Source organism: Macadamia integrifolia, chromosome 5, assembly GCF_013358625.1.
Source record: "Macadamia integrifolia cultivar HAES 741 chromosome 5, SCU_Mint_v3, whole genome shotgun sequence".
Taxonomy (NCBI): Eukaryota; Viridiplantae; Streptophyta; class Magnoliopsida; order Proteales; family Proteaceae; genus Macadamia; species Macadamia integrifolia.
Genome location: NC_056561.1, coordinates 41690390 through 41714549, shown reverse-complemented (window position 1 = coordinate 41714549; position 24160 = coordinate 41690390). Strand labels below are relative to the sequence as shown.

Here is a 24160-nt window from a genome sequence, read left to right as displayed (position 1 = left end):
ACCGTCACTAATGCTTAGGGACGGTTTTTTGCTCCCACACGTAAAACGGGTTTTTAGGGGCGCTTATATAATCCGCCCCTAAAGATACATCTTTAGGGGTGGATTTTTACTGTCGCTAATAGCCATATCTTTTGAGGCACAATGTTTCCCGCCACTAAAGACACCTATTGGGACAGATATTAAACCACCCCTAATGATATAGTTCTACAGGGGCGTTTATAAAACCGCCCCTAAAGAGTATTTTTTGTTTAAAAAAAAAAAATCAATATTGAAGATCAACTTCATAATTATGAGGAACCTCATTAACCTCAGATCAAATTTTAGCTGCATTCATAACATTTAAGATGAAAAATCTTAACAAGAGAACCCATGATTCACCCACCATATTGCAATCACATAATGAATGACTGCAGATCTTCCTTACCTTCAATGATAACTAAGAACTTCAATCAAGAGTAATTGCAAAGATCATAATGTAACACAGATGACATACCCAAAAAGCAAAGCAACTTAACCAAGAAAATCCACAAACAATATAACATTAAGCTCCTATCATCCATTTCTGACTGAAGAATATCATTTAGAAAGGAAAGTGAAGATGATCCATCAAAGTGTGACTGCATCATCATGTTGGTAAGATACATCTCAGCCATATCTTCATCATCATCCAGCAAGTGTTTCGGTTCATCCCTAACCTATTGGAAAATACAATAAAATTATTATTCAAGATGAACCTCAGAAATACACGATATGATGGGCTGCTATGTGTTTCTGCAATTGAGATTTACAACAACAATAACAGATCAATTACAATTAGGTACTCATTCCACTTTGGTAAGCAGTTAATTAATTTCAAGATGGAAGTTGAGATAAAAATGACAAATATTGAAAATCCAACCTTCAAAAAGAAGTTTACATAGGAATCGAGTATCCAATATTTTCAAAATTTATGTTACGGTTAACAACTTCAAATAATTGAAAAAGAGATTGTACAACTACTCAAGTGAAATTGTTCTACCAAGAAAAAATTGAATGTCTTCAATTGTGCACATTGCAGCAATATAAGGGACAAGAATGAGTGAGGTATAGCAACACCAGTTGTAGATGGTTTAAAGCCAAAGCAAGTCCAAAATGAAGCATGGCTCTATCATGCATATTAAGCCACTTATAGATCATACCCATCAATGCATAGACACTGCTTTCACAAGGAAGTACTTTTTTGTGTTTTTCAGGAGAAGAATGCAACTTTTTTATTACATTACGGTAAATAGAACATAAGGACTAACCTTTAAAGCATGTGAAGCAGTCCCTAGATAACACATGATGACAGATGAGTGAGATTGATTTGGAAATCCTTTCAGAAGTGATGCTCAGCAAACTCAAACTTCTCCTAGTGAAGATATACCAGTTAATGGACAGAATATAGCATTAAGGACATAAAGCCAAAAGATATAAAAGACGATAACATATAGTCACCAGAAACAGTTCTCTGGACCAATCGCAGTTCAGATTCTTAATTGAAACTACAAAACGGTAGAGAAGAAGGTGCATCCCTTATTCATGGCTCATAGGGTATTGTCATATGCAAAATTTGAGTTGAGATTAATAGCACCCTGAAAATTTTTCAAGGAATCCAAACCATAAGATTTAATACAGTGAGATTTAAAAGGAAAATTCATGTTTATTGGCACAAAGATTGAAGGATAATAATCAGTAGTAATAGGGTATTTCTCTGGTAATTGGCCAGAGCATACTTGTGCTATTTATAAACAAATAGATAAACATAAGCAATTATTCATCTCATAAGTTTGAAAGGTAAAACTAATAGAAAGAAGAAAAGTAAGAAGATAACTATTAATGCAGTAGGATACTCAACCGAATATGAAAATATCATGCGGTACCAAATATAGCTATCAGTACAACAGGATATCAATACATGCATGGCCAATTAATGTTTAGTTAGCTTATGGGTCAGCAAAACCGTTAAAAGGAGTACAATAAGAAACTTAGAATGGTGAAAGAAAATCACATACAAAAACTAGAGTATATATCCATTCCTTCTAGAGTATAAGTTGATGCTCAGGGAGCAAGAGTAAAGGCTTGATCAGCTTCTAGATAATGCAGCAGCTCATATTAACAATGTTGCAGTACAATAATTTAGGATCTATTTGAACCAAAACCAGCAACCAAATTTTAATTAACAGAGAAAAGACAAGTCTAGCAAGTAGAGCTAAAACAGAAATTGGAAAATTTCGTGCCTTCAAATCAGTACCTCTCCCATTTATTTGTGATGAGACTGATGAATAAGGATCAACCACAACCCATAAAGAAAAAAAGGGTATGATGCCAGAATAGTCAATCCCTACATAAATATAAGATTAAAGTAACTGTGGAATTGACAAAAGATGGCCACATTGACAACTAAGATGCAGACTTGCAGTTCAATAATGTGTAGTGGATAAACCATGGCTAGACAAGCAACACTAAAACCAGCAGAATGGAACTATCTGTAGCAACAGAACAGATTTACATATTTTTTTGGTTTACTATTGTTTATATCATTTTCATTTTTTAGTTTATATAATTGATTCCTTATCAGTTCATTATTCTCGCACAATTTTTTTGTAAAAACAAAGGATCGATTTCTATTTTCTACCCAACAATTTATAGCAGTAAACAACTCATAGGGTCCAAGAAGAGCTAAAACAGAAACTAGAGAAAGGAAATAAAAAATAGTGCAAATATAATAGCAAGTGTTGTGCAGAATAGAAACTAAAGGAATGCTAGAACCTGGTTCAGAGATCCAAAATTAGTTTGACTAATTAGTCAAGTTCCTAAACTAGGCAGTTATGTCATTTATGTAGATATTTGACTCCCAAAATCCCATGTGTCTCTAAGATTCAACACAAAATGGCAAACTGCTTAGACAAATAATAAAATCTAATGACATTATTTGTCTTGTAGAGAGCCTCTCAGAATGAATAATTGGAGGGAAATATACCTAAAGGCTTTGGGCCCCCAAATTATTTCCCCAATTTAACAAGACGTTGCCTTCAATAAAAAGAAGGTAGAGAAAAAAAATAATTTAATGCCAAAGATGGAAGAAAATATATTTACCAGTAGAGCTCTTAGGTGCTAGGGGAAGAGATCAAGAATCCTCCTCCTCCTCCTCCTCCATCAAAGCTACCACATGACAAATATTTGAACAAATAAGTTTATCGATGGTGACCATAGCTTGCAAATTCAAATTCTAACCATAATCCAAAAACTCGATGGGTAATCAAACTCATTTTAACCGGAAATAGACCCTCCATGACAATGGTTGTCATGTCTTTCGTGAACTAGATTCAGTTTTCAAAGCAAACATAGTAGATACATTTGGACATAGTAATGGCATTATCTCAAATGGACCAAGGCTATATCCTTTTTAAAAATGTTCACTGAGGCAGTGCCACAAGTTATGAAAGTGTATTCGATGATACATTACATTCACACACTATAAATACATAAGAGAAAAAAAGCACAAATGATTGGTCCTAACTTTTATCTTTTGGCCACTCGGCAAAGAAGTTGTAGCCAATCCCCTTGACTGACCACGTTTCATACGACGATTGTCTACATGCAAAGTGACAATTTACAACAACAAATCAATACAATTTAGTGATAAAAAATAATGAATATATTATCATAAAACCAACTAAATGTCATTACATGATAATAAAAATAGAATGGACATAACAGTTGCAACCGCACTCGTAGAAGCAACATCCACATGATTGTTATCCATTTTCTACAACTGCTATAAAACATCTCTTGAATAGTAAGTACTATTGTCCGTACATTATTAGCTACCATTTAATTGATTAACTTCAAATAAAACACTAACCCTTAAAACAAATTATACAAAAAAGTGTAGTCAATGACTAAAAGTTATGTGTTACTTTGCAAAGCATTGATTAGTTGCTTTCTGATCGCATAAAAGAAAGAGTTTTTCCTCCATTGCTTGATTAGTTGCTACTGTGGAAAAAAAAAATGGTGGAATAAAGATAAAATTGAGAAAATCCCATTTAAGATATATTGTTCTCTACTAACATGCACACATAATAGGTGAGATTTGTAGTTGTCCACTATATTGGAGGAATAGACCTATTGCCACTCTTGCAGTTAAGGAAATCCAAATATTCCTTTTCCTTTTTCATGCCTAGCCAATTGGAATTCCCCTATTCTTAGGAATGAATGGTACGGTAGTTCTTCCAGACCACAAACAATACTGAATGCCTTTCTTTAATAGCCAAATTCTTGGTTTTCTAGCATAACCCGTATCTAACCCAACATGAACTTGGAACCTGATTAAGCCTTGCAACAAATCCACCACATTAGGTGCAAGGAGGTTGTGTACAGATAGAATCATTGAATCTGCTACATTGTAAACCCTAGTTATACCAGTTTTTAAGCACTTTAAACATATAACAAATCCACCACAATGGGTTTGTGCCCTGTAAGGAGGACATGGACACCAACACTACTCATGGCTCAACTTGTTTTTTCTGGCTTTTCAAAATTCTACATCAAAAAATAGACAACCTGTGGTTTCGATTCTCACCGTAGGTGCATCAATAGAGCCGAGGTGCAAGGGTTTAGTCACCCTTAGATGAAGATTCAATGTTGTCGAGGGATGAAGGAACCTAAGTCTATAGGCTCGTACCTCTATATCCTTGATTAACAGCTCCGATGAGACTCGTATAGGTCCCGTCGAGCAGTAAGGATCGTTCCCATCGTTGGTTCCAACGGTCCAACCTCGTGGTGGTCGCACGGTTGTCTGACAGACTTAGAAAAGAGAATTCATCCAAAAAAACAGGGTTGTCGAAGAACCATTCGAAACAGAGTAAAACACAGTAGTAGTAGCAGAAATCAAAAGCAAACAAAAATAAAAGGAGAAGAGAAGGAGGAAGACGGACACTATTTAGGGCGGATAAAACATACCGCCCCTATTGACTAATACTTAGGGCGGTAAAACTAAAACAAGACCCCCTACGGTAAGCAATGCTTCCGGATGACCAATGGGCGATAGTGGGGCATGTTAAGACTTGAACTCACAATCAGTCGACTCGAGCAGTGTTGGATTAAAGGCATTTTCACCACTAGCTATAAGTATGTGTTCACTTATATTTGTAAACAGCACTATTTATTGCGTCGGGCACAGAAATATCACCCTTATTAATACTCTTTACTGGCGGACAATTTAAACCGCCCCTATTGTCCCATTTTTAGAGGTCAACCCATAAAACCGCCTCTAATGTATAAGTTTTAGAAGCGGTTTCATAAAACAGCCCCTATAGGTCTAAATTCGTCCCTATTGACCTTTTTTTTTTTTTAGTGTTGATTTACTTTTTTTCATTTTCTGCAACAATGGTAGAATTTACTTGAAGTGCTACTATATTCTATTTATTTTAGTGAAGAGGCTTCTTATGGATTATTCATGTTGTACACGTTATTATTCTATTTGTTGCACGATGTGCATGTCTTCTACCAAGTGAATATATGCTACGGAACTTTGTTTGCAAACTTTAAAGAAATTTAATACGTAGTAAACTCATACCGTATTATTATTATTTTGAGAATAAGCATACTCATACCATATTATTGAGAGGAAAAAAAATCTTACGTGCCAAGAAACAAAGAATCTACTCATCCATTGCCACGCTACTAGGGATGTATTCGATATGCATTCTTAGAATAGATTCTGATTGTAGAACACATTCTAAAGCGAAATAAGAAGATGGAAATGAATTAAGTTCTAGAATGCATTCTAATCCCAAAATCTATCCCAAGTTTTGATACCAAACACAGCCTAGATGATCTTATCAACAAGCAGGTTGCAAGTGCTTCAACAAAGACAGCATTTCTCCCAAAATCCAGTGAGTTGGATTATTAGACCCCTTCTGTCAATTTAATGTCACTTAGCGTAATCCACAAGTTCTGATAGTATAACCAAAGACACCATTCTAACTTCCAAGGGTCTGGAACACCAAAACATTTTGGTGACACAGCTCTGGTTAAGCCACATGAACCAGACAGTAATCATCTTGCCAGCTCTGCAATTGCGACCGCAAAACCTAAATTCCTCAGTTAATAATACATTTAATGATGGAACACTATATAATGGAGTACTACCAGATCTCCTAACTATGAAAAGGATCTCCTCCCATCATAAAATCCAGAAACATTATGAACATTTGTGAGTTTTCCCAGGACACTCCAGTCTGCAGTCATGGTTCATCACATTGAATGATTTGTACCAAATAATGATTTTTCTGGGTAAAAGCCATAAAAAGATGAGCTAAAACACTCTATTACTAAGAGTAGAGAACAAGGAAAATAATATCACCCAAGTCAAAGAAGATCCAGGAGACTGGACAAAGCCAAAGAGACAAATCCACACTTGTTTGTAATCTCTATCTATTTTCTTTTTTCTTCTGTGGTACATATAAGTAAAAGAACAATACCAACTGAGGTATAGAGAAAACGGATTGAATCCGTGTTTACATTCAAAAGGCTACATGTAATAAAAAGTTGAATGATTACAACAATTTGAATTCACAATGAATAAGAAACCATGGTTTGTTTAATTTTTCAATCTAGCTTTAAATAGTTAGCTCCCCCCTCCCCACCCCCCAAAAACCCCAACCTCAAAAAAAGAACCCCTCTATCATTTACACAGGTAAAAAAGGGGGAAAAAATGGAGAGGACAATGCATCCCAAAAATACATGCAAACATATCATTCACTGCCTCTTTGCCAGTGTCTTCTTCAATCCTTTGACAATCTTTCCAAACCACAACAAATTCATGACAGCTAGCACTGATGGTACGGCATACGCCAATAGACGAGCAAATGGTTGCATCAAGTTAACCTGTTGTACAAGAAAAAGGGAACAAAATATTTTGGTTTAGCATGGTGGGGGGAGCATTGCCTAACTTTGGCTCAGTGAACATGTAATCCAACTACTAGAATTTGTGAGGTACAAAATCACATCATTCATTTTTGTGATTTGTATTAGGTTCAGATGGCGCCTAGTACCATCTACAAAGTTCTAGTAATAAAAACAAGACATTTCATACATAAAGATGACTCATATCCAGTTCATGCTGACATATTTCATTAGATTCTAAGCATGCTCTAGTTGATTGATAAGTAACAAGGACTAAACTTAGGTTGGTTCAGTTCCGGTGCAAAACAAAACAAACTGAGACCATAAGCCCATGGGATTCCAGAGAATGAGGGGCAGTTTCATGGGTTTTCCAATTACCTGATAAGAATGCAAGTAGATGTCGTAGAATATGTAAACAAACAGGAGAACTCTCACAACCTGCATATCACAATTTATTTCAGCAGGCATGTTTAAGGATAAAGAGCAAGCATAGCACACATGCTCATCTTTGATGTGTCCCCCAAGAAAGATTTAAGAAAACAGGATAAGGGATAGAGCTAACCAGCCAGGAAAAGAATATTGCAATCCCATTAATGAGATATGCATTGGACCTCTTCATTCCAGCAGTGTCAAGATACCTTTACAAAAACAAAAGACACAGAAGAGTCGATATAAAAAATTAATGTCCATTTCTAGATGGCTCGGTTGAAATTTCAAATTTCAGGAAGTAAGAAGATTGCAAAATTTAACATCTAAAACTAAATCTAGTATAAACAATCCAAAATTACCATCTCAAATTGATCCCTGGGGTTGTTGCCTCAGAGATGAGGACCATGAAGGTGTAATACTGCCCCTCTCCAGAGGACATAGAATATGCTACTGCAAGTAAAGAAATGAGATGATGCATAACCTGAGACACACATACAACCATCTTGTGAGTCATGCATGTTTCCTAAGTCAAAGTTCTCAACAGCCAGCATCTTTTTCTTCACCTTTTCTTCCCCTTTTTTATGCAAAATAAAGATCTTAGAGAATGAACTTACATACTCAATTCCACCTAGGGAAGGATATAACCAAAATATCATTCCAAGGTCCGCAAGGAAGTATCCAATTGAAACCTGTAACAGGCTAACTTTAGTTCATGATATAGAGGCTTATTGTATGATTTCAATACAGCAAGAACTGGGTAGAAATAAAATTGCTGAAAAGCCCAAGATGTAGATAATTCCCTCATAATATTTTTAAGAACAGCCAGCAATAGCACATTGACAGATGAACCATAAAACCCCAACTAATACCAAAACAAAAAAGGGTGGAATCTTCATTCTCTTCATTTGATTTGCAATGTTTTTGTTGAAACTTTTTTGGCTAAAAATATCTGTAATAAATTAAATCGGTTGTAATAAAAACGCAAAAAAACAGTGCGGATAAGTCAGTAACTGCCAAGGGTACTCATATACCATTGAGGGGAGGGGGTAGTGTGCCATGTTTTTGGGAAAAGAGTGCACTCCAGTTTAATTTTCATTCAAGGAAAACGACTAGGCCTCTGAAGACCACACCTCTTAATGCCCAGAAAAATTGAGATGACATAGAGTATCTTTCTGGGCAAATGTCCTGCTAAAACTAGTAGAATTATCTTCAACCATCCAAATATAACAGGCTAATTTCCCAGAACATGAGAATTTGTGCCAGCATAGATGTAAAAACCAATATTTATATCAATATTCACCAAACAGTCAAGATCACCCAAAAAAAAGTCCTCACCCCCATTACAAAAGTAGAGAGAGGTGAACTTCGGAATATGACAAGCCCAGCAAGTCTATGCTCCGAAAAGAGATCTGAGAAAATCACAAAGTACAATGACATAGTCGAGATAAAAATGGCATGAAGAGTGGAGATACCCCTGCAAAAATAGATACTGGGACATGAAAATTTGGACTAAAAATAAATATATAAACAGGAAGAAAAGTATAGGAACAAATTGCATAAGAGGTCACCTATTGTTCCATTCAATCCTTTGAATTTTCGTTAGAGCAGCATAGCTCCTGAAGTAAAACGAACTAATCAACTGCGAGAGGTCATATACCTGGGAGCAGAGAATATAATTAAGGAAAACGTAAACAAAACCCCACCCCCCCCAAATAAAAATAAAAAGAACTAAACTGCAAACTTTTATACAGAAACAAAATGAATGTGATCTCAAAAAGCAAGAAATGAGGACACGCCAATCCTGCTCACTTCCCCCCCCCCACCTTTTTTTCTTCTTTTAAGCTTTGCTCCCCCTGATGTGAGAGGGGGGGGGGTTGTGAAACGCACACACCAACTGACCAAAGTACTGAAAAATATAAAATATACAACACATGAAGATGTATCATGAATGATAGTACAGTGTGGCCCAAATTGGAACTCAAACTACAGACATATCCCAGTAGAAACCAGACAAAGAAGAGAAAAGATGAGGACAAACCATTTTGCAAGCGAGTATGCCGCCAAGGATAGAAGTGTATGGGACAAAAGGATCTGCTAGCAAGTAGTCCCTCACCAGTAACTCAGCTTGGTTTTGGTAAGACTTGATTGCCATAACTGTCCTCTTAGAAACAGTCATCATCAGATACTGCTTAAACCATATGTCTACTCAACGATCTGAAAGGAACAGAATACCATAAAATCTAATATTCCACTGATTTTTGTATGATGTACATATATCGAGCTAAAGGCATAATTTTCCACAATCAATTTACAGTACAAGGTTGAGAATAAAATCAGAGATAAGAGAACTATGGGAGATAAGAGAAGAGAATTACCTCTCGATTTCTCTCCTGTATATAACAAATATTAAGCTAATTGAAATACACCAAAAATTTATCCCCCATGCCCCAAAAAAGTAGAGCTTTTAATTCACCACCAACTGCTATAACCCCAAATTTATGGGATCCGACAATCAGACTCAGGCAGACAATCAGACTCAGGCAGACTTCAATGTTCCATACAAAAATGGTAGGAAAGACATGGTTCATGAGGCATGTCATACCTAAACCTAGAGCTTGTCTCATTTACATAGCAGAAGGGGGGAGAATGGGATTTTCTTAGAAATAACTAGAAATAACCAAAGGAAAAAACTCCATTTCTCAAAACTTTGAATAAGATCCATTCACAGACTGGACTTTGCCCTATATTTTATGTTAATTGAGTGCGAACTCCCATTTCTTATTGAATTAACCGATCAACTTGCTATCGGACATTTAATTTATTTTCGATTAGTCAATTTTCGCAAAAAATTTCGACATATTTCACTTTATTATTATTATGAGAGAATCAATCCTACTACTTTCTGGTCCGGGTGTCCGTACTTGGAAGAGAAAAAAACCTGGGACGTATCGCTCATATCATTGGTCCGGTACTGGGATGTAGCCTTTCCCCCGGGCAAGATGCCTAATATTTACAATGCTTTAATAGTTAAGGGGTCGAGATACTGTCGGCCAGCAAATAAATGTGACTTGTGAGGTACAAGCAATTATTAGGAAAATAGTTGAGTTAGAGTTGTGGCTATGAGTGCTATAGATGGCCTGATGAGAGGGAGAATGGAAGTGGATTGACACAAGAGCTCCTTTAAGTGTTCCAGTCGGTGGAGCGACTCTTGGACGAATTTTAAATATTCTTGGAGAACCTGTTGATAATTTATGTCCTGTAGATGACACTTTTTGGCGGCAGGAGAGTGAATGATCAACAAAATAAACCTCCACTTTTAGCACATCTTGTCAGTACAACATTTTCTTCATCCGTCATATATTGTTCAATTTTCTTCATGTTTACCTAGTAATTTACTTTCGTTCGCAAGTCGCAACTTAAATGTTTATTTTTACACCCTTCAATACTTGTTTGCCTGGTGAGGTATTACATTTTAGGTATTGCATCAAGGAAGAACTCATCTATAATGACCTACACTAAAATCATCTGAAGAGCAAGAAATATAACGGCCAGTGAAAGTTCAAGCAGGAATGCAAAATACAAAGAGAGAATTTTTAAAAAAGGGCCCTAATTATGACTTTTAGTTCAATCACAACTTTTACGCAACAAACTTTTGACAGTTTTCTTATTAAATTCATTCAAATTTTGAATTCAAAAGAACTTCGGATATTAGTGTCCTGTCATACAACCTAAACTCCTTGGTATTATTAAACTTATTGGTGGGATTATTGGTGTTTTCAGAGTTGGTTGTCAATAGCTAAATAAAAACTTACTGTTGAGTTGGGGAATTTTTACTTATGTCAAACTTGACACAAGCCTCTTTATTTATCATGCAATAAAACCCTAAAGGGCTTAAGGGCCCGTTTGGATAACAACCCTAGAAGCCAATTATTACAACTCCCCCTTAAGTTGGTGTATGGATATCACACATGCCCAATTTGCATAAAAAACTTTACAACTAAGCCCCTTCCTAAGAATATCTGCTAACTAACCTTCAGTTCTCACAGAATGGGATTCATATGAGTCCTTGCTCCAACTTCTCCTTGATAAAATGTCTATCAATCTCATCATGTTTAGTAGGATCATGTTAGACTAGATTATGTGCAATTCTGATGGCCAACCTATTCTCACAATATAACAGCATCGGCAATTGAATAGGCATATCCAGGTTTTGAAGAAGACCTTGAAGCCAAAGCAACTCACAAATATTGTGTGCCATTGCTCAGAACTTAGCTTTTGCACTAGACTTGCCTAGTTCTTACTTACACCAAGTAATCAGGATGCCACCAACCAGTCTTGCTTTGTTCCTGTCTACAATTCCATCTACATTTTTTTTTACCGTAAACACTCACTTGCAGCCTATGGGCCACTTCTATAGTGGGAGAGTAATCAAGTCCCATGTGCCATTTTTGTGAAGGGCCATCATCTCCTAATTCATTGCATCCTTCCGTCTAGGTTCTGCAATTGCCTCCTACTAGGTCTAAGGAATGGAAACAAAAGACAAGACACAAAAGCACAATAGGAGGAACATTTGAGATAGGATGTTGAGTGCAAGTCCTACTTCCTTTTCTAAAGGCAATAAGAACAACAGGATATTGATCAAAAGTAAGGGGGAAAGGAATATCTAGAAGAGTAGAATCAGGATCAGAGGGCAGCTATGGAGCAATAGTAGTGTGAGTGGTGGTGTCAGTTCTCCTTTTCTTGCGAAAAAACACTTGTCACTCCTTATACCTATAACTTCTACTGAACCAGTGGCTCCCCTTATATGGATTTTTCTTATGTCCTAGTCACACCATTGTCCTTTTCTCCCTTATTCTCTCAAGTCAGAGTCACACCAGTGTCGTCATTTCCTCCCTCATCCATTGGAAGGAGTGAAGGACTATCAAATGAAGGAATTAAAGGAACTTCTTCACTTCTAAAAGACTCCCCCTTAAGAGGTGAGTGGTATGCCTCAACCTCAAGGAAGATCACATCCATGGAAACGAAGAGACGCCTTAAAGGGAGTGATTATGACACTTAACAATACTTAAGAATACGACAAATGTACCTAACACCTGGGAGATCGATGAAGTGTCCCCACCAAGATACTGCAAGTACCAAGGGGTTTGGGAGATTACTGAGGGTGTACAAACTTTAGTCTCACATCGCCTAAGGGGTTGTTAGGCTAGTTAATATCCTCTAGCCTCATTAACATGGCACAAAGCGTTTTAAAGCCTTAAGGCCCAAAAAGGACAATATTATGCCAGGGAGTGTTACAGTGATAACACTTGTAGCCATTTTTTTAAGTTGGAGAATACCCTAAAAAAATGCACATGAGAGCCCTAGGGTCAAGCTTGCCAGGAACATGATGATTCCGAACAAAGCAAACTGAGTCAAATACATTAGGAGAAATAACAAAGCTTTGTGAACCACAAAGTATCTCCACAGGACACCTAAACGGCTAAACCCCAGTATGTGTGATAGCATCCTATTTATAAGGAAGGCAGCAGTAAGGTGTTCCTCACTCCAATATAGGTCAGGAACATGTATCTCAAATATAAGGGAGCGGGGGACCTCCAACAAGTGCCTGTTTTTTAGCTCTACAACCCCCATTCTGTTCTAGTGTAACCACACTACTTGTATGATGGATAATCACAGGGTCCACAATATAGGTCAGGAACATGCATCTCAAACATAAGAGAGCAGACGACCTCCAACAAGTGCCAATTTTTATGTTTACAACCCCCATTCTGTTCTGGTGTAACCACACAACTTATCTGATGAATAATCACATGGTTCACAAGGTAGGACTAAAAGGAACCCTCCATGTATTCTCTACCATTGTCAGTCCTCTAGATCTTGACCTTAGCATCATATTGAGTTTGAACCATGCAGTGGAATTCCTCAAAATATTTAAACAACTCACTCTTATGATGCAATAAATAGACCTAAGCATCTATAACAAGAAACAAATACATGGCGGGACGGCCCCAAACATCAAAGTGAATCAAAGAAAAGGGAACAATGCTTCTATGAACAGAAATAGGGTAAGCATTCCGAGTTTGTTTGCAAAAACACATGCGTCACAAATAAACTAGTTTTGATTACATTGTTTAAATAAAGCAGGAAATAATCTAGATAACGTTTCCCATAGGGGATGCCCTAAACGGCAATACCAACTATGGAGCTCAAATAGGGCTAACTCTAAATTTGTATTATGACCCCGTGTAGATCCATTACAGTAACAACACATCTTAGCCTTATCGCAACTAAATGGGGTTGGCTACATGGATCCGCGTGTAGATCCATTGTACAGGTAAAAGAGATCACTACTCATTCTACCACTGCCAATCATTTACCCTGTCATCAAGTTCTGAAACACACAATGAGTGAGAAAGAAGGTGACTTTAAAGTTTAGATCTTTAGTAATACTACTGATTGATAACAAATTAGTAGAAAGCTGAGAAAAATGTAAAAAGAGGAAATGGACAGTGAGGGTGAGCACTTAATGGTTCCCATCCAGCAATAGGAGATAGAGAACCATTGACAACTCTAACCTAAGTTTTACCTGTGGATGGACAGTATGTAGAAAAAGAATTGGGCGACCCGATCATGTGATCGGTAGCCCCAAAGTCCATTATCTAGTATAGGGAAGCAACATATGCACAATGACCACGAAAAGTAGTAACTGACTGAGCAGAATGGGAGGCAGAGGTGGCCAACAAAGAGAAAGCAGTAGTAGCAGAGGAGGATCCTGATTGAATCAGCATATAACGAATCATAACCACCTTGTCATTGGAGGAGGATCATGTAGTACCTGTGAAATCAATGTAATCGGCTACCTCAAACTGATTTACTTGAGACTGGCAGGCCTCCCAGAGAGCCAACAGGTCTCCCTAGTGCGTCTCTCCTTACATAAGTCACACTTGACAATTGACATGTCAATGGATGAAGAATCATTGTTCTGTGCAACATTACCAGCAGGTTGACCATCAGAACCCCATGCAAAGTGTAAGGCAAAACAATCTTGTGGGACAAGTTGGGCATTTCAATTCAATGACTTTCTTCAACCTAAATCAGATAGTAGGCCTGGTTAAGAGTAGGAAAGGATCATGGTTTAGAACATTAGCCTCTTATCATATTCCACTTTCAAACCTGCCAGGAAATCACAGACCCGCAGCTCACGCTTGTTAAAACCTATAACGTCAGTAGCTCAGGTAGGTTGATATGTCTCATGGTAATCAATCTCATGCCACATACCATGTAGTTCTAAATAATATTGGGACATAGTGAGCTCTTTCTGAGTAGCCCTATGAAGTTTCTTTCTCAACTCAAAGCATTGAGCATCAATGCCCACTTGAGAATAGGTTCCCTTCACAACTTACCAGATAAGGGAGCAGTATCAAGCAATAAGTAGCCCTAGCAATTGATGGGGTCATAGAATTGATGAGGTAGGACATTACCAAATAGTTAGCAGTATCCTATTTGTCTTGAGGGGTACCAGCAATAACAGGGCAAGCAATAGCACCCAAGTGTTTACTATATTGAAGCCTTGGCATGGTTCAAGAACTCGATCAAAACTGTATCCCCAAGAGTTGAAACAATATATCCTGTGACTTTTAAAAGTCACATGTTTCGACAATGTTTCGACATGTTTCGACGAAATTTTCCATGTTACGACCGAAACACGGGAAATTTTGACCAAACCAACTAGTTTGACTTGAATTAGGTCCTATATAAGTTAGTTTGAAAAGAAATCCAAGCCTTCTTTAGCAGAATTCGACCCACTTCTTAGTTTTTTCTCCTAGGAGTGCAAAACTTCGGGAAACAGTGGAGACTTTCATTTTTTGCCTAAAAAAATTGAATCTAAGGGTGATTCTTGCTTCATCTACATAAGAAAGACAGCTCGTAAAAAAAAAGTAAGTCCCAACTTCCTCAAAAATCTTTTTTTTTTTTATAGAATATACTTGTAAACAGAATAGAATTATGTAAATTTTTTATGTTACTTAGGAGGATCCGATCTACGCATTCATAGTGGCCAATTTTTTTTTTTTTTTTGCATGTTAATGCTTTTTTTTTTTTTTTTTTTTAAATGCATTTACCTATAACATATTTCAATCAACAACTCAACGTAATGATTACCAAACCTTTGGTTCACCACACAAGTATGACTTTGTTTTTTTTTATGAAACTAATGATGTGAATATGTTAGAAATGTCCAAAATAGGATGTATACAAAAAATAAGGAAAAAAAAAACATTGTTTGGGGGTCGAAACCTAGTTTCCACCAAACTGGGAAAAATTCCCTGGTTTCCTCAAAATTTCCTAGGTTTCGACTGAAATTTCAGTCTCCCCAATGGTAGAAACCCGATACCTTGAACCTTAAGCCTTGGTGGAGGTGGTGGTGGAGTATAAGGTGAAGGCAATGGTGTTGTTTAAACATGAGACAAACCTTATGGGACAAAGTTGGAAGAATCCCCATATTAAATGGGACTCTTTCCTATATCTGAAGAAATCAATCGATCAATTAAAAGCATGCAGGATGCCATCATAATCTGGAGCGAACTGAAAACTATGTTGAGGGTATCAACACGATATGTGAGGTGGGCAATATCTGTCCTTGTTTCATCTTTATAGGAGTTTAAAGATGTTGGGGAACTACACTATTGGCCACCATGGTCAAGATATAGAGGACTTTTGGCTCTAATACCAATTGATGCGATCATGGGTTCGAAAACCACGTTTGAGACCATTTTTGGGCCAACCAATTAACAAAATCCAAATACTCAAGGGAGAATGGCAGTTTGGTAATTAACCAGAATTTTAAAGGGTTACTTTGGAAGGTATAGATGGGTTATGATACAAAGGGAATTCTTATGTAAAGATCAGGTACAGACTTGGAATAAAAGGCAAGGATATGTGGTGTAAATCTCAAATACCGCAAGAATGAGGCCCCAAACCAGTCCAAAAATGTTGTGGGATTCAGCTGCTGCAGGAGACAGCCTGTTCAGGTGGGGCTTGGTCCTTGATTGGTTTGAGGGAGCACATCATAGACCCAAGGACAGCCTGGGGGGATGAAGAAATTGTGGAAGTTCAGGCCAAAACACTGTTCAGTGTCACAACCAAAAAAATGCCTTATTTGGAAGACTCTTTGTCTTTAGTCAAGTCTTGGACACATCAAGAGCAATTGATTTGGGAAGTTCTAGAAGAGTGAATAATTTACTGGATATTGTTTCTTTTTCTTCATTTTCCTTTTTTCAGTTTATTTACTTTTTTGTGTTTGATACTTTGTGTACAAGGAAGATCTTCTAGAAACTTTATTTTATTATTATTTTTTTTTATTACTTTCCTTTTTTTATGTAACTTGTCAAAGGACAAGAAGATAGTTTCCTTTTCAGTTTTTGTTTCTATTTTTCTACTTTCTTGGGAGGCAAGTCACTCATGCCTATACATTTTACATGAACCTTAAAGGTCTTGAACGATTTGAAGTTATGAAACAAAGTTTGTTTTATCCATCCCCATTGTCCTGAGAGAAGCTGTGACTGAAAGAGTCAAAATACGGTGCGAAGCCATAGGTGAGAGACCCAAGTCTGAGAGAGACTACCCTATCCCCTCCTTCTTCTTCCCCTTATTCTCTAATTTGTTTTATTTTTCAATCGATCTAAAGATTATTCAAAGGAGTAAATCTGCTGCTGAACAAGATCTTGCCTAGTGTTAGGTCCTTCGTGATCCAACCTTATATTAATATGGGTAGATAAGGACAAAAGGGGGGAGGGCATTTTAGGATATAAGGAGAGTTGGTGATAAATTTAGAAAATAAAAACAACATAAAGGTTATCTTCAAGCTTCAATACAAACATCAAGCAGTAACCCACACAACCTGTAGAAGCAGTAGCTCACACAAGGGTTCTTTGATGGGCCTGAAATTTCAGGAGATGAGTCACCAACCAAGGCTCTATCGACTCCAGTTAATAGCTACCAGAAACATGCAGCTAGAAAGCTAGTTGTGGGACCTGCAACAGACTTTGGCGGTGGCCTTCAAAGCCAGCAAGAACCTCTGGTTCATCTCAGGGCAGGGAAGGGGGTTTGGGTCTGAGCTCCTAAGATTCAAATTTCCCTAGAGTGAAGATTCTCAACCCAGAACAGCAAGGAGAAAAAAGAAGCCATGAAGGAGAACAAGCTCTCGATGCAAAACCTCAGTACCACAACCACATAGAAATAAAAAAAATAAAAAATAAATAAAAGAACCGCAGCATAACAGTAACGTGGAAAAACCAAGGAGAGGATGAATATGTGAATGGATTACAGGAAAAGAAGAGTAGGATTGTTGAACCTGTGAAAGAGAGAAAGGAAGATGAGAGGGAGGAAGCACGCCAACAGTAGGCTCACACAACTTGGTTCAGAAACTCTGCCAATCTCCAATCCATTCAATTCTATATTCTGAGAATCAATAGCTACATCACATGTATAGACTTGAGCAAAGAAATCCTAATCCCAACCATAATCTGAAACAAACTTTAACGCCAACTCAAACTCCTAATGTTATCTAAAACCGAAACAAAACTAACAAGTAGGACTCTTCTCCAATGTATGGTTGTCCCCAATGGTAAATAAATAAACTACAGCTTATAATAATAACCCTAAATAACTAGCTTACCCCTACCAACCCTTGTTGGTCCAAAAACCCGGGTTAGATTGCTTTCACTTTAGTCTGGGTTTCCAGATCCGGCCATATCGATCCAGCCATGACAGCGCTACTGCATCACTAAGTGGAAAATCAATGCCCCAGAAGTAGGATCCATCCCAAAAAATGATGGTGTTTTGTTTTGTTTCTAGTTATAAGGGGTGGTATCACATTGACAGCATCAAAGACCAAGACCACAAAGTAAATCATATAAGATATGATGCATTAAATACTCTCACCAAAAAGGAGGAGTATGGAATTAGTTAATGCCAAAAGAAAAGTGAACAAGGCCAATGCCAAATATCCAACATTAAAAGAATACAAAGTTTTAAGATAATAAGGTAGTGAAGAGCCCTCAGCTAGAAAGCCCCCAAAAATTGTACATTGATCTCAGCATGGCCCAAATGCCTAGTGATGTTTTGATAACAATGACTCTATCCAACTCAAAGATAAGAAAGACAAAAGTATAGCCAGCCCATATACTTCCCAACCAGTTAAAATACCCCAAAATCTAGGAACACAAACAATGAAACCCCCATCTCCACGTACACACACACACAAAAAAAAAAAAAAAAATTATTATAGATAGTGACTCTGTAAGGTAATATGAGGGCACCTTTCAATTTCAAATTACTATATCAAAAAAATCTAGGGCATATGCCTTCCTCCCAAGAAAATGCAATGAGATCCTCGAAATATCACTAGACCTTGAATGTCATTATTCGGCCATCCCAAGGATTTACACCCATGTCTGCAAGTGATTTACCCTCCTCCATGAGTGCTCCTCCTCTTCCTCAAAGTGGCAAAGCCATTCCCCAATGATGCATTGGTCAACACTCTTCACAGCCTAACAATCAACCCCTGCTTCAAGCATTTTCATACAGGATCTGTATCCACCAATAAGAACTTCAGCTCACATTTACCATTCAAAGGAACTCCTACCAAATGTCCTTAGGCTTATAGAAATTGAAACCAGATTAAAGAGAGGAAAAGAACACTAGCAAATCCGAAAGAGAACTTTCCGCAAGGTAATATTCGTTTCCAACAGCCAGTTTTCTATTGATCTCCAAGCCATGGATTCCATATAAAGGATGCATTGAACTTTGCTCCAAATAGGAGGCCCCAAAAGATAATGATATCATGTATGGGGTGATTAGATTAGCATAACTCTAAAGATACTTCTGGTACATGTATCAAGATGTTATTTCCTAATACATCAGAACTCTTATCGAAAATAAGAGAAAACTACAGAAAAAATCATCCGGTTGAACATCTTAATAAGAAAATACATAAGCCCTTGTGTTACCCATTTGAGATACAACTCTTCATGCTGCACTTGCTTGAATAAACCTAAGTATTGGGTTTTTCCACAGAGATGTGGCTATGCTCTTGGTCTATGATTGCAGGAATGGATTTTGAGCCACATTAAGTACTCTGACTCCCATGTCTGAAGATCAAGAGGATGATCTGTTAAAATGTAAATTCCTAGATACCCAGTCAAACAAGATGGGGAGACATAAAGAAGAGTCAAAAACTAAAATCTTTTCTATTAAATCATGTACCCAGGAAACTAGTAAACCTAATTCTTATGTTTCTACTCATTTTGGTTATTAATGGATAACCCTTGTCCTTTTTTTGCCCCCCCCCCCCCGAAAGAGGGGGAGAATGACAGGGTCTTTGTTTTCTCAAAAGAATAACAGACACATTGATTCACAAATGCAAGACATATTCCATCTTCTTCCTAATCATCAAAACCCCTTTTCCCTTTCTAGTTTTTCCATTCGATCAAGATCTACTGGTTATCAGATTATGAAAAATAAGTATGCATAACAGAGGAATCTGCAATACAACAAGGGAGAAGTGGGTAATACAAGTTCTAAAACTGTGAGTACTTCTATTATACTTGATACAGTGTTTACACAAACAAAATCGAAGCAAATACCTATCACCACAAACTTATCAGAAAAGTACTAATTTCAAGGAGAGGCTTCACTTATTCATATAACTTGGTTTTTAAAGAAAGCAAACATATAACTGCATAACATACCAAACTAGAAAGTTCCCCTAGAAGAGAAAAACTAATACATACAGATTACACAGATCTCAGCATTATAAAGATGACCACTGAAAAAACAAGGTAAAACGCCATAGGGCGAACTATCCACATTATTTCCTGTTCTGCTTCAGATATAAAAGTAGGGAGGGAAAGAGGAATGGTTAAGGTAAACAAGAAGAGGACGACAAGCACGCCCATACATGAAGAGCTTCATATTTTTCGTTTTTTATCTTCTCTTGTTTATGATTTTTTATATATATAAATACATTGTATTCTTCATTGCGTTCTACTTGTTGGGCAATAAAATTAACTGGAAATTTTGGGTGGCAAATCGGAAGAAATTCACCAATCTCAGATAGAAAGGTTTAACCGATTGAAGCCATAAAAACAAACTCCAAATGCATAAATTTCAGGCACCCATTTCCTAGATACCAGAAAGATGCATTTTTTTAACAAATTCCAACATTTAAAACAAACACTCTTCCTTCCCAACAAAATTCACCAGTTTTTCAGGGCGAAAAAAAAAAAAAAAACGCATGCAATTATAATCCTTCGTAAAAAAAATAAAATGAAATAAAAAAACCCCAGAAAGTGGAGAATAAGCAAGAGAAACTTACAATCAGATTGAAGAAACCACCTATCAGCCACAGAAATTTCCAGACGAGGGCAGAAAGAGAAGCAGAGAGAGATTTGATACTAGTAGAGAAACACAACTTGAAATAAGACAAAAGAAACCCATTCACAATACCGTGTTGCTCAATCCATATACTCAAATCTACAAGCAAAATGACAATCAAAGAGGTGGGAAAGAAAAATCCGCAAAACGTGATAGCTCCTCATTTCGGATTTTGCTGATTCCAGAAGTTTTCGTTGGTTGGGTTTCTTTATGATTACATCAATTTGTAAGGACCAAGATAAAAAGAAAATGTTAAATCCATAAATTTAATCCTGAATATTTATTATAAGGGAGTGAGTTGCTTGCACGATGCTTAAACTTTTTAAATATTTAAAAAAAAATCTTTTTTTTTTTTATTGATGCTTATTCTATATAAACTAATTTTAATAATTCAAAAAAAAAAAAAATTTATCTCTCAATCCCTAAAATCTTTCTCCTAGCCCTATCCACAATCCTCTCCGTTTTTTTTTGTCTCTCTATCCAGTTATTTCAATTCTCTACTACAAATAAAAAATTTAACCCACAAAAAATATTTTTTATAAACATTAGAGCTGCATTTGGTAGTCATTCAATTTCAGAAACGACGTTTCGTGTCAATAACAGAATTTTTAGTTTATGTGTCAAAATATCATTTAAAACAAAAAAATGGTCTTTTCAGGACAATTACTCTAAGTTGTGTCACTTTTTTGTATTTGGAACGAAACGGAAATGACGGAGCAAAGTTTAATCATTCCATTATTTTGCTTTTCTAGCTTCTTTTTTTTTTCTCCTGTTCGTTCTAAAAAAACCGAAAAACACCAAGTTGACACCAAATGCTTTATTCCTTCTTCCTTTTTTTTTTTTTTTTTTTTTTTTTTGTTCTCATAGAACGAAAAAACATCAGAAATATTTTTCTTGATGACTATCAAACGCATCCTAGTAAACTTCTAAAACTTAAAAGGCTTCTACCAAAAATACTTTAAAAGGCAAAAAGATATTATGTAGGGTGCAACTTTGGTCCAGGTGGTCTGAACCAGCCCTGAGCCCACATAAGGCAAGGCTCAAATCGAAAATTCTAGCCCTAAGGGCCAGCCCGCCCTGGAAATTTTTTTGTCTTGAGTTAGGGTCAGGGTAAGAATTGATGTTTGTGGCCAGCCAAGCCCGACCCTGATTTATTGAGTGTTTGATGGCCAATTTCTTAAGTTTGGTCATCATTTGCCCCATGATTGTATAAACTACATAAAATTCTTATCTAATGATGTTTTCTAGATTTAATTTTGCTTTTACTTTTCAACTCCAAGAGATTCCTATTGAAAGTCAAATGAATTTCTAGTTATTTCATATTTTGTAGGATCAGGGTTAAAGTATACTCCGACCCTTGATGATAAATCAGGGTCAAGGTATACCCAACCCTAGGTGGCAACTAAGGTCAGGGCCAATTAGGGACATCCGGGCCTGCCCTATCCAATCAGGGCCAATTAGGGCAGGCTTAAGCCCAGCTAATGGGACTCAGAGTTGGGTTAGAGTTATAAGAAGCCCGACCCAACTCGGCCTTGTTGCAGCCCTAGGTTATGCACGGCCCTTCAACCGTTGGATTTTCACCAAAAAAAAAAAAAAATTGTTGGATTGGAAATGTGTTATTATTACATATTTGCCCTCCCTTCATCCAACAATTGAAATGCACAAACATGTGCGCACATAGTCGTAAATAAAAATTGAGAATTGATAAAAAAAATTAGGGAAAAACTTCTCTCAGCCGTTAGGGCATGATGCGCTAGCACTTCATATCTATATATCTCCTCTTGACATGAAATGATCCCGTTGCACTCATGTACGATTCAGTTGTGTCATACATTATTGGTGCGCTCTTATGTTGCTTGCTTAGAAAACCCTCTTCATAAGATTATTATAGAAAAAGAAACATGAAAGGTAGTGTGGGCCTTGCGCTCATACACAGGGATGAAATGACTGTCGCCCCCCCCCCCAATTAAAGATGAAAATCCCACCAGTATTGATTCTTTTGTATGCGCTCCCATTGGCTTTCACACTAGTGCAGGGCCAAGCTGCCTTTTAGAAAACCCTCTCCTAATTAATATATGGTAGAAAGAAAGTTATTTGGTCGCATAACTTGCACCGAGACACAAGGGGGCGCAAAATTATTGCTCCACACTCTACGAAATCAAAACATTCACAATAATAAAATAATATTCTGTTATTTAAAATATGATTTTTTTTATTCTCTCACACACACACATACAGTAACTTACTATTTTTATTATGGCAATAATTTTCTAACTCAGAGCATGACCCCTACAGGGGACCAATGGGGGCATGCAAGGAAGCATCAACAAGGCACAGACCTCCTAGCAAGCAAAAGCTACAAGCCAGCGCAAGATGGCTTCTATTGTTGTTTTCTAAATTCTTTAATCATTATGTAAAAAAAAAAAAAAATGCTGAAACTAACATTATGTACTTACACATGTCTATAAGAGGGTTATCAATGTGCGCAAGATTGTATTGGATGTCAAGCCGATTTCTATCATCAATATTATTAACTGATGGACATTAGATTTAATTTTAATTTTAATTTTTATTTTTCGAATCATGATACTGATAACCTTGTTTTCTTCAATACATATGATTCAGACTACATGTTATGAAGATAATACCCTATTCTTTCGTTTTTTAACTATCATATTTTGATTTGTGCCAATGTTAATAATCATTTACAAATACAATTAAGATGACCATTGGCATTAATATACATGGTCAACTTCAGGTTATCAAAACTAGCCTTGAAAAAAATAGAAAGCAGGCGGAAACTGAAGTAATATGAGTTCTTGAAGGACTTGAGTTAAAAAAAAAAAAAGAAAAAAAATTGTACTGGATGGGTGCCACTTGTGATGGACAGAAGCTAGTTTAATACATGGTGCCAACCCCAAAGTGAAAAAAGATATTTTTTTTTCCCTCTGATGGAATTAGGTGCACCCTCTAGTTTTGCTCTAGTTGACATGGCCCCACTGTTTTCTATGTGTTTGGTAAAGAGCCAGAGGAAAATTTTGGCTGGTACAACTACAGCCACAGTTTTAAAAATTAGGAATCAGTTGTGCCCGGTGCAGTTGATTCTTCTCTGTTTCTTAATCCTAATCAATTTGTTTTGAAATCAGCACCGACTTATTCAATCCTCGATTCTATTTTTTTATTAAAGCTGATTTGCAATGGAATCACATGACAATAAAACAACATATGTCACAACTATATATTGAACCTCTTTAGATACCCATGTGTGAAATTCATCACTTCTCACAAAAAAAAAATTCATCACTTGACAATAAGTTCCATATTGTATTGATATTTCATTGTGTCCTTATCCGATAATGTTATATAC

General features: G+C 36.7%; 1 protein-coding gene and 1 long non-coding RNA gene across 11 annotated transcripts; both read right to left on the bottom strand.

Annotated features, from left to right (window-relative positions):
- Nucleotides 1-400: 400 nt before the first annotated feature.
- On the bottom strand, nucleotides 401-5126 carry LOC122080348. Of its 6 annotated transcripts, XR_006140678.1 has the most exons (7): nucleotides 4604-5126; nucleotides 3542-3615; nucleotides 3118-3183; nucleotides 2273-2362; nucleotides 1477-1613; nucleotides 1287-1390; nucleotides 401-695 (listed from the first exon to the last, which is right to left on the bottom strand). It is a non-coding gene; the product is annotated as an uncharacterized LOC122080348 (long non-coding RNA). The 6 variants fall into 6 exon arrangements; XR_006140679.1 differs by lacking the exon at nucleotides 3542-3615 and having other exon boundaries at nucleotides 4604-5123; XR_006140674.1 differs by lacking the exon at nucleotides 2273-2362 and having other exon boundaries at nucleotides 4604-5113.
- Nucleotides 5127-6517: 1391 nt separating this feature from the next.
- Nucleotides 6518-21043, bottom strand: LOC122079560 (TLC domain-containing protein 4-B-like). Of its 5 annotated transcripts, XM_042646134.1 has the most exons (10): nucleotides 20735-21043; nucleotides 18769-18948; nucleotides 9398-9573; nucleotides 8928-9016; nucleotides 8695-8833; nucleotides 7974-8048; nucleotides 7719-7840; nucleotides 7493-7568; nucleotides 7309-7368; nucleotides 6518-6912 (listed from the first exon to the last, which is right to left on the bottom strand). In XM_042646134.1, the coding sequence occupies exons 3-10, from the start codon at nucleotides 9536-9538 to the stop codon at nucleotides 6784-6786; spliced, it is 831 nt and encodes a 276-aa protein (XP_042502068.1). In that variant the 5' UTR covers nucleotides 9539-9573; nucleotides 18769-18948; nucleotides 20735-21043; the 3' UTR covers nucleotides 6518-6783. The 5 variants fall into 5 exon arrangements, with proteins under 5 accessions (XP_042502068.1, XP_042502071.1, XP_042502067.1 ...); XM_042646137.1 differs by lacking the exon at nucleotides 18769-18948 and having other exon boundaries at nucleotides 9398-9513; XM_042646133.1 differs by lacking the exon at nucleotides 18769-18948 and having other exon boundaries at nucleotides 20735-21042.
- Nucleotides 21044-24160: the final 3117 nt, after the last annotated feature.

Bases quoted from the DNA above. Each gene is read 5' to 3' on its own strand.
- LOC122079560 (XM_042646134.1), bottom strand. From the start codon at position 9,538: ATGATGACTGTTTCTAAGAGGACAGTTATGGCAATCAAGTCTTACCAA. The intron at 9,017-9,397 runs GTTTGTCCTCAT...CTCTGCTCCCAG, and splicing joins GCATACTCGCTTGCAAAATG to GTATATGACCTCTCGCAGTT. The intron at 7,841-7,973 runs GTAAGTTCATTC...TGTGTGTCTCAG, and splicing joins CCCTAGGTGGAATTGAGTAT to GTTATGCATCATCTCATTTC.